At 49.4% G+C, this 14992-nt stretch overlaps 1 protein-coding gene across 1 annotated transcript in view; it reads left to right on the forward strand.

The window, feature by feature from the left end:
• The window catches only part of LOC144114271 (uncharacterized), a 29445-nt gene extending 15322 nt beyond the window's left edge, over positions 1 to 14123 (forward strand). Inside the window, exons 3-4 of the mRNA XM_077647890.1 lie at positions 8026 to 8309; positions 8506 to 14123. Coding sequence (XP_077504016.1) covers positions 8026 to 8309; positions 8506 to 9012 — 791 coding nt within the window. The 3' untranslated portion in view covers positions 9013 to 14123. The remainder of the gene's footprint in view (positions 1 to 8025; positions 8310 to 8505) is intronic.
• The last annotated feature ends 869 nt before the right edge of the window (positions 14124 to 14992 follow it).

The following is a 14992-nucleotide window of genomic DNA, read 5'->3' on the forward strand; positions in this document are numbered from 1 at the left end:
GTTCTGTTTTCTTCATCTTTTTTCGTCTGTTTTTCTTTCTCTTCTTCGCTGTCCTGGCTTGACTTGGCTGTTGTTTTTGCTTTTCTTGGGTTGCGGTTTTGTGCGACGACTACAACGGACTTCAGTTACATGACCACTCAGGGGGGGCTCCCAGTAACGACTCTCGCCGCAAAATAAGAAAGTCGGGGTATAACTGCTGAAATTTTTCTTACCATATTTCTACTACCTCGAGTTCTCTCTGTCTCCTAATGGAAGGCTTCTGAAAAATGTTTACGATCTGGGGTGGTAATGTCACGGCTAATTTTTCATTTCGCTCTCTTCTAAATGAGGTCGCTGAGGCTATGTATTGACCTGTGTCCTCCCGGTAAGCACCAGGAGATTATCATCGCGGAGCCACTGCAGTGACTGCATGTATACTGTGGTTCATAACATTACTACTTTAACGGGGTAAAGACACTATGTTTTGGGGTATCTGTTTTTTTTTTCCTTGATAGAGGCCTACCTGCCTAGTAATCATAAAAATGATCTCAAAACATCAATGTGCCACGCGAATAATTAATTACAAATGACTTTGTACCTTCACTGCTGTCTCGGTCGGCGCCAGCGCTGATGTGTACCTTGGCGTTACAGTCGATCGGCCAACCTGGGCTCCCACATTCCTAATGACGTCAGCGTCGCAGGCAAATACTGGTTGTTCCTGTGAACAACCAGTGGGTTCGGTTACGTCACAATAATTGGGACAAGTGCACCTTGAAGTCACTCGATGCGGGTGTAAATGCCGAGCGGCTTCTCGGACAACGCTCAAAATCCTTTTGAATTACGTTCCACTCAACGCCTGCACTTGATTGAGACTTGTCAGAGGACGTCTTCTTACGCCCATGAAGCAAGGAAACAAACATATCGTTTGTTTACGTTCGATGTACCCCTTTAAAATCAAATCGTTCAGAGCAAGCTGGCTGAACAGTCGAATGGCGGTACCTTTAAAGCTCTCCTGGCCCCTGACAATAGTTTCGGTGATGGCGTCGTCTGCACTGGCTATCCCCTACGGCTTTGTCTTTCTGTGTTAGCTCGTCCATGTTCCCGCAAATGGAAGGTGAAGAGGGGTGAGGAGGGGTCTCAGTGCGGAAACCATTGGTCGGTGGGCCATCCTTTCTACAAGGAATGCTTCCTTAGTGTAACGTTCACCGAATGGTCTCCACATTCCTTTCTGGATGGCGTACTGCGGAGGAAGTAACGTTAAAAACCTCAATATGTCTCTCACAGCCATCAAGACTGAAGATTTAACGTCTGCATAGTGGAACAGCAGTCAACAAAAACCGGTACTTTAAATTTCATGGAACTGAAATTCGTTCCGTCCCCTCCCACCTCCCTCCCCCCTTCGCCTACCGTAGATTTATTTAGGAGTAAGGTTGGTTCACATGCAAGCGACTGAGCGAACTGAGAGATTGAGCGGCGAGTCGCTGCGAAAAATTTCCTACTTGTTGGAACCTTGTCGCTCTGGCCAATCGAGCCGCCGCGACGACTAGAAGCAGTTTTTTGCGCCACGGCGCCACGAATCGCGACCGTTTTCGCCTGTATAGGCGGTGTTAACGTTGCCCGTACAACCTAGAAATCGAAGTGAGAGATTATCACAGGGTCGTTGGAGCTACACTCACTACACTCTACTGAGCTTTCCAAGATCAAGCGCCCGAGTTAGAACACTTTGTTTATGTAGAACGTACCAGCTGTTTACGTCGCAAAGAAACCACGAAGAATAAAGACTAGCATATACATTGCGTCTCTTTTGCCTTTCTGTGCGCAGTTAAATCTTCGCACGTGCGTTTCCGCAATACAGCCAACGCCTGCAGGCAAGGCCAACGGTTCTAGCCAGACGGCCCGGGAACTGCCCACCACCTGAACGCAGCAGGCCTGCCGCAAAGAACGCGCGGAAATGGAGAAGCAGCCAGGGCGACGAGGGGAGGGAAGCGCGATTTCGCGTAAACGAGCACTGCCCGAACCAAGGGGCCGTGTAAAAACGCGCGAATAACGACGGGGACGACAGCCGCGCTGGGCGGGCGGCAGGCGGCCCGACACGCATAAAGTGCGTGGCTGGCAACCATTCGTTGACACCCGCGGGAAGCAGCGTACGCGACCACCTCGGTGCAAATAAACAAGCGGGCGGCTTCTGTGAGCTGCGGCCTGTATTCCATCCTTGCGCATAGGCCGCGTTCCGCTCCACGGTGGGCCACGTGTCGTACTGCAGACCACACTTGCGGACGGATGGCGGCCGTCCAGTCCTCGGGCACACCGTGTGGAGGTGGAGCCACGTCCGCCTTCGGCTGTGTTAGGACACTGAGAGATGTATTTTGCACCACAGGCCGATACACGTTTTGTGCGTGCGCTGCAACTACTCTTGGTCCCTCGCTTCCGACGGCCGGAAGAGACACAGGGTATCAGGCACCGCTTCGCTAGCCGCCGTGCTACGCGCATGGCTTAGAGGCCTTCAAGGATCACCAGCTTGCCAAAAGGTCAGACACGAAGTTCGCTTGACGCACGCCAAACGGTGAAATCCACCCAAAACTTTTCCCACTGTACTTTGAAACTTTAAATCGCAGCGAACGGTTGCCGAGGCTTCTCTTTGCAGCATGACGACTTGCCTATACGCTAAGCGAAGTAATATGAGACGACTAAAATACGGGAGAACACCGCAGCAGAGAATAGCAACTATCGTTCCTGTTCTGCCTTGTTTTTGCAGACCCATGTAAAGCAGTCAGCGGCCAGCGTACGTAAAGTGGACTGTTTACACAACTCTGGCGTCCCCTAAAGACCATAAAACTGAGCGCGCCCCTCGCGACGTTCACTCGCGGCCCGGAGATTTAGCTACAGGCAGAAATGATCAGCAGCACAAGCTGCGGCACGCCGTCAAACCAGTGCGCCTCGAACGCCAACGCGCCATTGCTCGAGGAAGCCGAGTTTTTTTTTTACGTTTTTCTCTGTCAAGACTTCTTTCACGATCAGGACACCACAACGGCTCCGCGTAGAAACTCATTTGACAGATTCCAGGAGTCACCGTACACCCGCTAGAAGTATCGGGTGATCATGCGTCGTCAAAAGTCGTAAAAGCATGTCGCGTTTCGAGCGCAAAAATTTTGCCGTGGCTTCTCTGCCCACACACTATAAAGGAAAGAAAGAAATACAGAAAAAACATGGTGGCCGCTCGACAACTTATGTGAAATTCCCAGCACCCGAAGGGTAGGCAGCGTTTTTTTTTTCTTGATTTTAATTCTGCAGTCGTTATTTTCATCGTAAAGGCGTGCAGATGTTCGCGCGCAACTCTTCGGCGAAGAAAGGAGTCAGACGAGCTCGATTTTTTTCTCCTTAGGCAGCGCGATTAATAGTCGCTCCGGGGGACGGCACTGCTCGGTGACTACGTGTACTCTATCCGCTACCCCCCCCCCCCGGCCCTCCTCTAGCTTGAAGGTAAACTAAAAGCCGTGAACGCTGGTTCTCCAAGAGCCTTTCGCTCTGAAGTTCATGTATTCACAGCAGCTTGAAAAACGAGAGCATACGGAGAGGAAAAATGGATAACGGCGAGTGAGCGCGCAGTAAGTAACCAGCTGCACCCAGCGAATCAGAGGCCGTCTCGTGGGCACACTTGCTTCATTTTCCCGCATTTCTTTCATCCATTTTTCTTTGGTTTGTCTTCCCTGATAGGACGCGATGTGCTTTAACAGAAGTACGATGTTCATAATTAAGCTCGTGCCGAAACCTGCGCTCTCCAGGAGGCGCTTACAGTTGTGATTTTAGAAAGATTAGGCTCTCATGATTAGGTAAAAAAAAAAAACTCAGGTCTTCATTAAAAAATTATAAATATTTTGCCCTGATAAAGATAAGAGAGATTTTCCTCACATTTTAGGCACTGCACTGAGCGAAGGCAGTCGAAGTGGCGTCTCGGCATGCATGTCGTTGAATGCCGATTTTCTGCCTTAGTGTGCAGGGCAGCTTCGCGCTTTGCGTTTATCTGCGAATCTGGTCAAGCGTGAGGCTGCTACCGAAACAGTTTGTGTTATATCGAATTCATTCACATGCCTTGAAAAAAAAAATTCTTTCTGCTGCTGCGAGCATAGTTCAGGTGCGGTTTTTTTTTTCAGTGGCGGACGCTGCTGTTTTTTTTTTCTTTGAGTTTCCTGTTTTCATTTCTAATGATAGAGCAGAGCGGAAAAAAATGAAACGAAACAACATAAGTGCCTTGAACTGACACGTTTTTTTTTAAATCTTCAAGTAATTACTAGAGAAAAAAAGCAGAAAGCTAACTAAAAACAAGGTGTGCAACGCACGGGGGCGCCGAGAGCATAACGACCCTTACGGGCGGCCTTGCGCACTTATATTGAGCCCAGGAAGGAGAGCCCCAACTGAAGTAGAGACCACTACTTCCGTCTCTCGATGTCAGTTTATTTTGCGTGTGGATTTGCGTCGGCGGTGTCACGCTTCCGTGACGTCACATCCTGTGTCAGTGCACCTCAAGGCGGGGAATCAAGACTCGGCAAAAAGATTTAAAAAAAATGGTCGCAATGAACAGGCAAAAAAATGGTTGCCGCCGATCCCTGCGCCTGCCCTTCCACAGCGGCGACGCACACTTGCGCGCAAGATGCAACCGACGGGAAATCCGCGTGCCAGGAGCGCAGTTCTGCGCCGGCCTGGGATCGCGGCTCTCAAACACCGAGTCAAAATTAACCTTGCGGGCGGGCGGGGAGGTGGCCTCGAGCGCGGCCGGCAGGCGCCGCGTCACTGGGGTGCTTCTGCCAGGCAGGTCGGCGCGAGCGAGAAGAAAGAAAACAGTGTCGGTCGTCGCAAGGGCCGGAAGTGGCCACATGTTGAATGCCCCGCTACCGGAAGCTCTTCCGAAAGACGAGACCGCGAGGGGATACGGGACGCGCGGGCGTACAGGGCCCCTTGGATGGAGGCTGTTGCGGGAAGGAAGTGCTTGAATTACAGCACAGTTCAACAGATTGCACACGCACTGCTAAGGGGCTGGGAGCTTTCACCTCACCACGAGCTGCCCCGCTTGAGAGAGGGGGCGTTAGCAAAAAAAAAAAAAACGCTTTTCGCCTCCCATGCACTCTTCCAACTACAAACTAGCGCCACATTTCTGTAGCCATTCTGAGTACGTCAGTATACCGCACTATCTTATGATGCCATCATTTTAATGTGCCACCCCGTAACGAAACGAGCAACGTACCTCAAAATTAAACCCACAGAATAATCGCGCAGGGACCGACCAGAAATGGAAAATGTCGTCACTTCTAGTCGATTACGGAGCGTCGCTTTCGCCAGACGTTCCACTTAGTCGTTCGCCCCGATTTTGCGCCGTGGGAGACGCGCAAGATGGCGAGCTGGAAGGCACCCTTGCCGGGCCTCTGGTGCATACTTTATAATACGGCGCTTTGGACTAGCAGCGGTCTAGTGGCTTTTCGTTCCTAACAGCAGCTGGAAACGGCAGATATTCTTTCTTCCAAAATGTTGTGAAAGACTTGCTCATGCGGTGCGAATGCGTGGGATGGCCACGGAAATCGTCTCCTGGTTATCCATCCTGATTTCCTTCTTCCACCCCCCTCTCTCCCTCTGTTGTAAATACAACCGACCACCCTTTTCTGTCCTCGTTCTCGCCGACAAAATTACGCCAAAGAATTCTGAGCCGCTTTTGTGCAGTGATGAAATGCGCACATGCAGAGATCATGACCAAAAAAATAAAAATTAATAGCCGTGATGCATCCTGAACTCTGAAAGGCAGGCATGTTTAAGGCTCTCGTCTTCCATTCTGTTGGGTGCACTCACAGCAGCTTGAAACAAAAGCAGGCGACAGTTTCCCTCTCATTGGGAAATGTACAACACAGGCAGAAATATCCGGCACGCGCCATCATGCGACGAGAAAATCGAATAATTGCAAAAAGCTACGGGTCCAGAAGTTTCTGCTTTTCTTCGTTGTGGCGCATTTATTCGTCCAACCGCTTGCATTTAGGGCTTTGCCGCCAGCGCCGCAAGAGAATGAAAGAGCGCCTCGTCACAGAGCCGCACAGGCGTGATTTGAAACGCCCCCACGCATTCTTTCACAGACATAAACCAACAGGTACTTTGGCAGTCAGAACGATGTCCGGAATTAGCCGCAGGGACAAACAAGCAAGAAATAAAAAGTAGGCGGCCCAGCGCATCGAGTGGAGAGACACCGGACAGGCGCCGAGAGGAACAGGAGTCTGCGCCTCCCGCTGAGCTGTGGTCCCAGCCCGGGTTTACTCAGCGGCGGTATTTCACGTTCAGCCCGGTGGTCTCTGGCGCGTCGCCAGGCAAGCGCCGTCGTGCGGCGGCAGACAACGCCACGCTGTGCTAAATCGAGCAGAAGACGACATCCCGACTTGTCGCACGCCGAGGCAAACCCCGCGAAGAAATCGAAACACACAAACGCTGCAGCGACGACGACGCAGCGGCGCGGTGGTTCAGACCTGGAGGAAAACAAAGGGGAGCGGCGGGCGAGGAGGTCTCTCCGAAGAGGCCTGTGCTCGTAGTCGCGGGGCTGCGGGAGGTCGCCGCCTCGCAGTGGCGCGGGCCGCTCCTGGCGGACCCCGGTTGCAGCGGCGCCTGCGTCTCGTCGTCGGCCGCGTTTGCTCGCGAGCAGCGGCCTTCTTTGGAGGATAATCGGGGAGCATTCCGCTTCACTCGGACCCTTTTCTCGGGGCCGCGGGGCAGCAGCTCCAAGGCCACAGCCGCCAAGTGGCGGCTCCCTCCTCCCCGTTTATCGGCACCTGCGCGCGGCTGCCCGCAGCGAGCTGGCGTGCGGGCCTCGTGTGGGCCAGAGTGGCTCAAGTGTCCGTAATCTGGGTCATGTCTCGCCAGGGTTTATTGTGCGCCACATGCCGAAGTCGCGCTTCGACCAAAGCATACGCTTTTTCTAAGTGGGCTGGTGATACAGTCGGTTCAGACGTGGACTTCTACCGTACCGACGAACGTCGGCGGTAGCGTTGAACATTAAAGAATAACAAGTTGAAAAGGTCGAGTGAGTATGTGTTGGCCGTCGGGGGAAGCTGGAGTAGAAAGCTGCCGCGAGTGAACTTGTCTCGAAGTACGGCAGTGTTCTGGGCCCGTGTTCTGCAGCGATTATTTTGCCTCTTCATGCTTTTGGCCCGTTGCCATTGGGCAGCCTCGCACTTGGTACCGGAGCCGCTGACTGACGCCCCTTGACAACTGTTAGGAAGCGTCGCTGACATCCCTTATTAACCGGATGTCACAGGCGACAGCACAACCATAATGAACGGCAAAAAGAATGAACCAGAAAAAAAGGAATTGTTGAAAAATGCGGCCTCAGCTCTATCTGGCAGGCAGCGCAAGTTCAAAATAACACAATTTTTAAACTCGACGAGAAAGCTAGTGGGATGCTCCGTGTTCTACATTGTTAGTAAAAGTGACTCATCCATCGTGGCGAACCAGGAGGTGCTGTGTGTCTTGCCACACTCTTTATGCCCATATCTCAGTGAACTTAAGCTATGTGCGAGAATATTCTTTAATGACGTCTTGCAGCCAGTAGTCACACCCGACGTAGAAAACTAACAACAAAAACTCTTAGGACCTTCGCAAGTGAAGATTACTTGAGCACCTGGCGACAAAGTTCGTTTTTCTCACATGGGTGGCAGATTTCAGGGCTGTCAAACGTTCCTATGTAGCGATTGGTTGTTCGCATCATACGCTCAGTCACACACCGCAAAACGTTTGGCGTCACAATACTGACACCTTTTAACCCCCCACCCCGCTCCCTATTTCTGAGAATCGGAGACTGCACGTATAGAGCAAGGTATACCTAGAAGCGTCGACCCTCTGTTCAGTGCTTAAGGGAGCTGCTTACCAAAAGATGTGTCGAACAGCAACAGTATAGGACAAAGAACCTAGGAAGCCTCACAACTTTATGACCACTGTCTGCCCGAAGGAGTCGCGAATTGAGGGCAAAGCATTTCGTGGATCATGATGCCACTAACCAGCCACCTCGGCTCGCGTTCGCAGAGAACAGCCCCGAGCGCCGGGTGAGCACTGCCGAGGCGCCGGCCGAACATGAAGCGGACCCATCGTCGCGGGGACCAGAGGCGACGACGCACGGCTGCTGGTCCGCCTGGAAGCCAGCGAGCCCCCGGTCTCCCGCCAGTCTCTCACGCACCGCCACACCCACAGTGTCCGAAGAGCCGCTCAGCCTGACGGTGCACGATGCACAGCCGCAGCTGTCGCCTGCAGCAGCCGCCGCTTCGGCCAGCATACTCGCCGCCGTGCTGCAACAGGTCCGAACGCTTCAGGTAAGACGCCTCCCTGCGAGGGTAAATAACCTCCATGGAGACGACCATGAGTACACATCTTATGCTAGCATTGTGTTCCATATGATATGCACACTACAAGTAAACACTTAATCATTTGCTCTTTTGGTCACTGGTGTCTGCATGCGACAAGATGGCCAGGAGCGCGCGTTGACGACGGCGTTCCTTTGGGTCGCAGGAGCCGGGCGGTGCGTCGCGGCTCCCGAGCACCGCTGGCGGCGAGCCGTACTACGCGTGCCCCGAGTGCGGGAAGCGGTACAGCACCTCGAGCAACCTGGCGCGGCACCGACAGACGCACCGCAGCGTGACGGACAAGAAGGCGCGCCAGTGCCCGCACTGCTCCAAGGTGTACGTGTCCATGCCGGCCTTCTCGATGCACGTGCGGACACACGGCCAGGGCTGCCAGTGTCCCTTCTGCGGCAAGTGCTTCTCTCGGCCCTGGCTGCTGCAGGGCCACATCCGCACGCACACCGGCGAGAAGCCGTTCAAGTGCTCCCAGTGTTCCAAGGCGTTCGCCGACAAGTCCAACCTGCGCGCCCACGTCCAGACCCACTCGCCCACCAAGCCGTTCGTGTGCCGCCGCTGCGGCAAGGCGTTCGCGCTCAAGAGCTACCTCTACAAGCACGAGGAGTCATCCTGCATGAGGGTGCGAGCCGCGGCCCCGACCACCGAACACGACGCCTGAGCGGGCCCCGGTGACGGCACGCGCCACCTCTGGCGAGAGCTCCCAGTGAAGCTGCCCCGCACTTCTTGGCAGCCAGTCCGCACTACGCCTGGCAAGAGCGCAGACTGTTCTCCTTTTTGCCGTACCAGAGCGCTGTGCATTTTCTTGACACCGGTTCTCTCTGTAGCCACTCCGGCAGTGATGACGCCTCATTAGGCCAGCGAAGGCCTTCACCCCTTATCAACGTCCGTCCATTTTTATGCGCATGTCACAGAAGTGAGAGATCACATTTACTGCCCACGAGCACAACGGGAAGAGAATAAGGGGCTCAGTGCAGCCATCTCGCGAAGCTGTAGGGACGCGGTAGGCCTCACAGAAATCGCCTTTTGGCAGCGCAGTTTGTTACGAATGCATTCGCTGACAGCGACAGATCCTATCCCGTTCCATTTTTGACAATGAATTGCAATATGTGCTTTTGCACGATCCACTATGCAGATGAGGTCGAGTTTCTCAGCTGACAGAAAGAGTGTAGCGCTAGTCTACGCCATGGGCCCAGCATGCCAGCATGATTTTCGGCCTCGTTCATTTCAACGAGGTACGTAAAGTAACATCTTGACTTGCCTGGGCTCCATGGAGGGTGCTTTATATAATACCTATGTAGTTAGATCTTAAATTCTGCCAGCTTACTGTCACACTTAATAATCTTCTTTTACATCAAACAATTGCTTTCTTATCGTTTCTAAAATAAGCGATGCGTTGAACGCTTCCTATCTTCTATTATATATCTACACATTCAAGCGACATGGCTTTTTAATGTTGTGTTAGTTGTTTTTTTTTCGAACCAAATGTAGTCGGTGTACTGAAACAAATATTGCAACAATTTTTTGTTTTTTTTACACAACAGCAAGCGGCCTCCTATAGGAATATGAGTCGGAAGAAAGCAGAACCCTAGCCTGTATTTTTTTCTATTTTCTCTTTTGGCCAGAGTTATAATCTTTTCTTTACGAGAAAAACAATGTTTACTACGTTTTACTCTACTGTGCGAATTTTGTTTTAAGATTCCAGGCTAAACAATTACCAATAATAAGATAGACTAATCTGGTGGTTACTTATGATTGCATCAATTCAAGAGTGCTAAAGCAAAATTCGGGCTCTGTAACGCCCAGGCAGCGTTAACACAAAATATAAAATGTGCTGCTGAATTCTTTGTAAACGTATCAGGCTGAAGTGTGGTGAGTCATTACATAGCGACCTTCACTTTCTGTATTTCACCAACTCGAGCGCCTAGAGGATAGCGGCGTCGGTAGCTGTTGTACCACAGGCCACTTTTTTCCTCGTATATCTTTCCAGCATGTGGCCGCCACAGAAACATGTCCATATTTCATACTTATAACACGTAGCTGGGTGCTGAAATAAACCATCACTGCATGCACGCCACTTCAAGGTATATAGGAACGGCGTAGAAGCAGCGATGCTACGAATCCAATTAAATTTGTGCAATATATATTTTATTTGCGACGAGGAGGAGAGGGGGCGATTCAGGCCATTGCACTCGGCGTAAATATCAGCAGATAACTATGAGACCTACAGCACAGATAGGGCGCTAAAATTTATTGCTATCACGCGTTGGCGCCTTCTGCATCCCGATCATAAAACCACGCCAAACAGCTGACTCTTGGCTGTAAGCCTAAATATCAAGTTTCATGCGGCTCTAACATCACGCAGTTCACGGTTGTACATAAACTGGGTGATAACTCTATGCATGCTTGCACTAAACGAAAGCAGTGCAATACATAGCAACTCCTCTCTCTCTCTCGGTCTCATCGCACATGTTATTACGAGCATTCCTGCAGCTTAGCAGCAAATCCATTTGAACATTCATTCACGGCGTGCCTTATCTACATCAGTTTCATCGAATCAGATGTGAGCTATTTTTAGACGTGACGACCTTTTTCACTGTTGCGGAAGACACAAGTTGACCCTTAATGTTCTCTCTATTTACCTCTGTGTTTAGCGCGCTCAGCTTTTTGCCACGTGGGGATACTTCTTTCTTCAGGCGCTTCAGTTGCGCTTCTGCTTGAATGTGTCCTTAATTTTGTTGGCCATCCAAGTAAGAAGGAGGCTCATTCGATAGAACTCCTATATTTGGCAAGCCACCGATGACTTAGGCCGGCATGTGCAGTATTTATGTGACGTCTCTGGTGTCCTTTATTTAATTTTCAACATAATATCGGTCAGACGCGAAAAACTCCTCGAGTCGTACCTGACTGCAGGGTGAGCCTTCTTGCGTACGGACACAGCGCCGTCCATGGCGTCGAGAAGTGTCAGCAGGGTGTGCGAGAACTTCTGCTCAAGCGAAGCTCCCTTGCCCTGACTGCCTCGTCCGACACCGGGCTATAAATACTTAGGTGCGCTGCCTGTTTGTGCGGCTAGCAGTCCCAACGACATAAGACGAGTTCTTTCAATCGGAAGCTTCATGCCACGACACGTACGACAAGGCGACAACGTTGCATCCTTCGCCCTTTTGCATGTTCAGATAATAGTGTTGTTTTTGTCTTTCCTTTGGTCTTACTTGTCCGTCGTGGCAGCCAGAAAGAAGGGTTCCGATTTCAGCCCTCTCCGTACAAGTTTTTGTGGGAACGTCGTTACATACTCTGCGCAGTGTCCATCTGATTTATTTCAGACCAGCATCACCGCAAGTGCCTTACACGCCGACACACGGCAAACCCGTCCTCTGTAGTAGAGCGGCGGACGAGAAACAAAAAATTGTGCTGGATTCTCTGACGCCAGCAATATGCGACGTGGATATATTTACGGCCAAAACATCTCAGACCACAGGCTGGCGTGCGCCTTTTGATTGTTTATTTGTACAGCGCGTGTGAACGGCCGTGTTTTCGAATCGCTCTTCCCGTTGGAGAGCAATCACTTCAAGTGCCTTGTTTCTTTACTGACTGATTTCTATATATAATCCACTAGTGCCTTGTTTTTGATCGTGGCCATGGGGCCCGTTTTGAGACTAACGTCGGAGCTCGACAAGCAAGTGCCTACATGAACGCGCATGGCGCGCAGCTGTAAGCAACGCTGCCCGGCTGTAAACCCAGGGTGCTCCGCCGGCTCCTTCTTTTTTTTCTTGTGTGTGTATGTGTGTACGTGTGTGCGCATGAAAGCGTGTTCCCGGTTTTCTAAATGAAAGAAGAGAGTGAATCTCACTCGCGGCGCTTTCTTCCTAGCGTCGGCCCTCGCATGACGGAGAGACGCTGTTCGGCCTTCGGGTGCGGCGCCAAGGGGGTTCGTTTACCAAAGATGAGTGTATTCCAGAGGGACGAAAATCGAGGATCTATATATGGGGGCGAGTGCGGGCGTGAGCGGCTAGAAATTTTAATGTGTGCGCTTATGGGAATAGCGCAAGCGAATATGAGAAGAAATCTTTTTTTTTTGCAATTATTATTCTCTTTTGTTTTGAAAAAAAAAAAAACGACATATGTTGTTCGCATTGCCGGTGGCGTAAAAAACGAGCGAATTTCACGATCTGCCAGAAATACAGCCGGCGGTCAAGCGTACCCCCCCCCCCCCTTCCCCCTTTTTCGCATTTGTCTTGTTACCGCCGTTACTTTTGTCCTTCCTAATATTATTTCATTCAACCGATCTAAATTTTATGAAATATGGACAGTACCTTTTTCAGTAAATCTAACAGCTCTCTCTATTGGCTCCTCCAGCTACTGAGCATCAATCGACCTCGCGCTTTAGGTAAAGAAAACTTAGTATATATAATAGCTAAAGAGCGAGTTCTCTACAGGGAGTGCACTCCCTACTTGTTATTTTTAGTTACCGAGCCATGTCTGTATTGTATTTTTATTTATGAGAAGGTAATGAAACATTATGCTATGCACACTGCTTTCGCTAAAAACAGCGACAAAAATAGCGCAAACGGGGGCCGAATGCCCAACCCGCTAATCCAGGAATGCTTGGAACTGTCAAGTGTATATAAACTTTACGGGAAAAGCATCAGAAGTGATACCACAAAAGGCCAGAAAAGCCCAAGGCGAAGGTCTGTGGGGATGGCTACATTTTTAGGGACTGTTGTAAACGTTTTTTTTTTCTTAGTGTAACTGTCAGAAATAATTTTTTTTTATTCAGAGTCAAATATTCCAAATGGTGATTTCACATTGTCCGCCACAGTATCTCGAACATTAAAGAACCAATGAAATTCGTTTTTCCGAGTTGATGGCACACGCTAAGAAGAAGCTACTGCATCAGAATTATAAATGAATAACTAAATCCATATTGTTTTACCAAAGAATTAAAATAAACTACAGCATAGAACGGTTAAAGAAAAATAATAACGGAAAGTACCAAGCAATGATGTAACTGCTACAGTAAACCGGACACGATACAATGCATAAAGTGATGTCCAAGTCAAGGCTCTTCCTGTAGTAGTATGGCTAGTACGGCAAGTTTGCTGTTGCCAAGACAAACTATACCAGCGCCTTTCTTGTTTTAGTAATGATAGTGCCTCTGTTGATGTTATTATGTACAAATAATGAGATCAGACCCACCAAAGCCACACAGAGCTATTTCAATGACGCACAATAAGAATAAAAGGTTCTCAAGTTCCCCATTTCACGCAGACAAAAAAAAACACCTTTGTTTACTTTACTTTACTCATCAGACGTACAAAATTTGTATTTTATAACCTTGAACTTCTATCACAACCAAGTTTAGGCTGTGGGGAACGAACCAGTCGCGGGAGTATTAGACCCAGTGAAAAACTCGCTTCTTCATCTCAGGTTCATTGTATTCTTGGATACCGCGTTATATTGCAAACAACTGCAAATAAAAGTGAATAGCTCCCTCCGCAACTGCTAAATACGGAATAGTTACTCATGAAGTTGCTTTTCAAGCAGACCTACTTCCATTATCAGTTCTTCACTCTATGCATCTTGTTGCGACCTTGAACGGAAAAAAAAAGGCTAGTCTTGTTTAGGTGCACGAACCTAGTGATTGTGCTCCACGTTGTGTATTTATTTGTGTGATGTCCTGAGGCTCGCAAAGTGCGATATGTTCTGTATCTTCTACTTTATTTTCTTTTTTTTTAGTTTGAAACAAAGTAAAACCAACATGCATTCGTACAACCTGCCTGTGTCTGTCTCTGCTTCTTGTCCATGTAGCCAGCAGTATTGTGGCGTTCACGGAAGAATTCTGCAGGGGTGGCAACGAATCAGCAGTCACCTCCTTTAATGAGAAACGCAAGGTTTAAAAAAAATAACTGCATTCTACAACAAGAACCAGTCTTCAAAAAAATGATAGTTTGATCGAATGAAACTATCCTTGACTGCGTACTCTGATGTTGCTTTTTTGATTGGTTGTTGTTTCTGAACTTTTTCTTCTTCATTCATTATTTGCTCTCGGTAGCACAGACACAGAATCTGGCACGGTACTCGCCTGGACTTGGTTGGAAAATGTAAAGAGCTGTGTAGCTGAGAAGTGCGAATTCTCATTCAAACTCGGCCTTGTAATGCATTAATGTAGACAGGTAACGTAAGCACGCGTCGAGATAACAGTGGTACAACTCGTAGGCGCATTCAAAAATTATCGCAATCAACGACAGCAGCAGGACCACCAACAACAAGAAATGGCGACAACAACAATTATAATATTGTTAATTTGTTTGGCCTAGGTTGGAAGCGTTGGCAAATAAAGTTGCCGGCCTCTCTACACCATTTAATTGTCAACTGATTGACGAAAAGTTAACCATGGCGCTCCTAGAAGAAATTGGCAAGCAGTTTATCCCACAAAATACGTGTGGTTACACGAGTGTCCTAGATATAGACAGCCTATAGAATTCAAAGCCTTAAATCGCATGAACAGCGAGTTCTGCAAAACATGTGGTCCATGACATTACCAGATATACACTGCTTTGTATTCTTGAACAAAAGTCATAAAAAAGTGCCAATGATATTATGGTCACCATTCTAACACAAACTGCACATGTACAGAAAAT

Source organism: Amblyomma americanum, chromosome 1 (genome assembly GCF_052857255.1).
Source record: "Amblyomma americanum isolate KBUSLIRL-KWMA chromosome 1, ASM5285725v1, whole genome shotgun sequence".
Taxonomy (NCBI): Eukaryota; Metazoa; Arthropoda; class Arachnida; order Ixodida; family Ixodidae; genus Amblyomma; species Amblyomma americanum.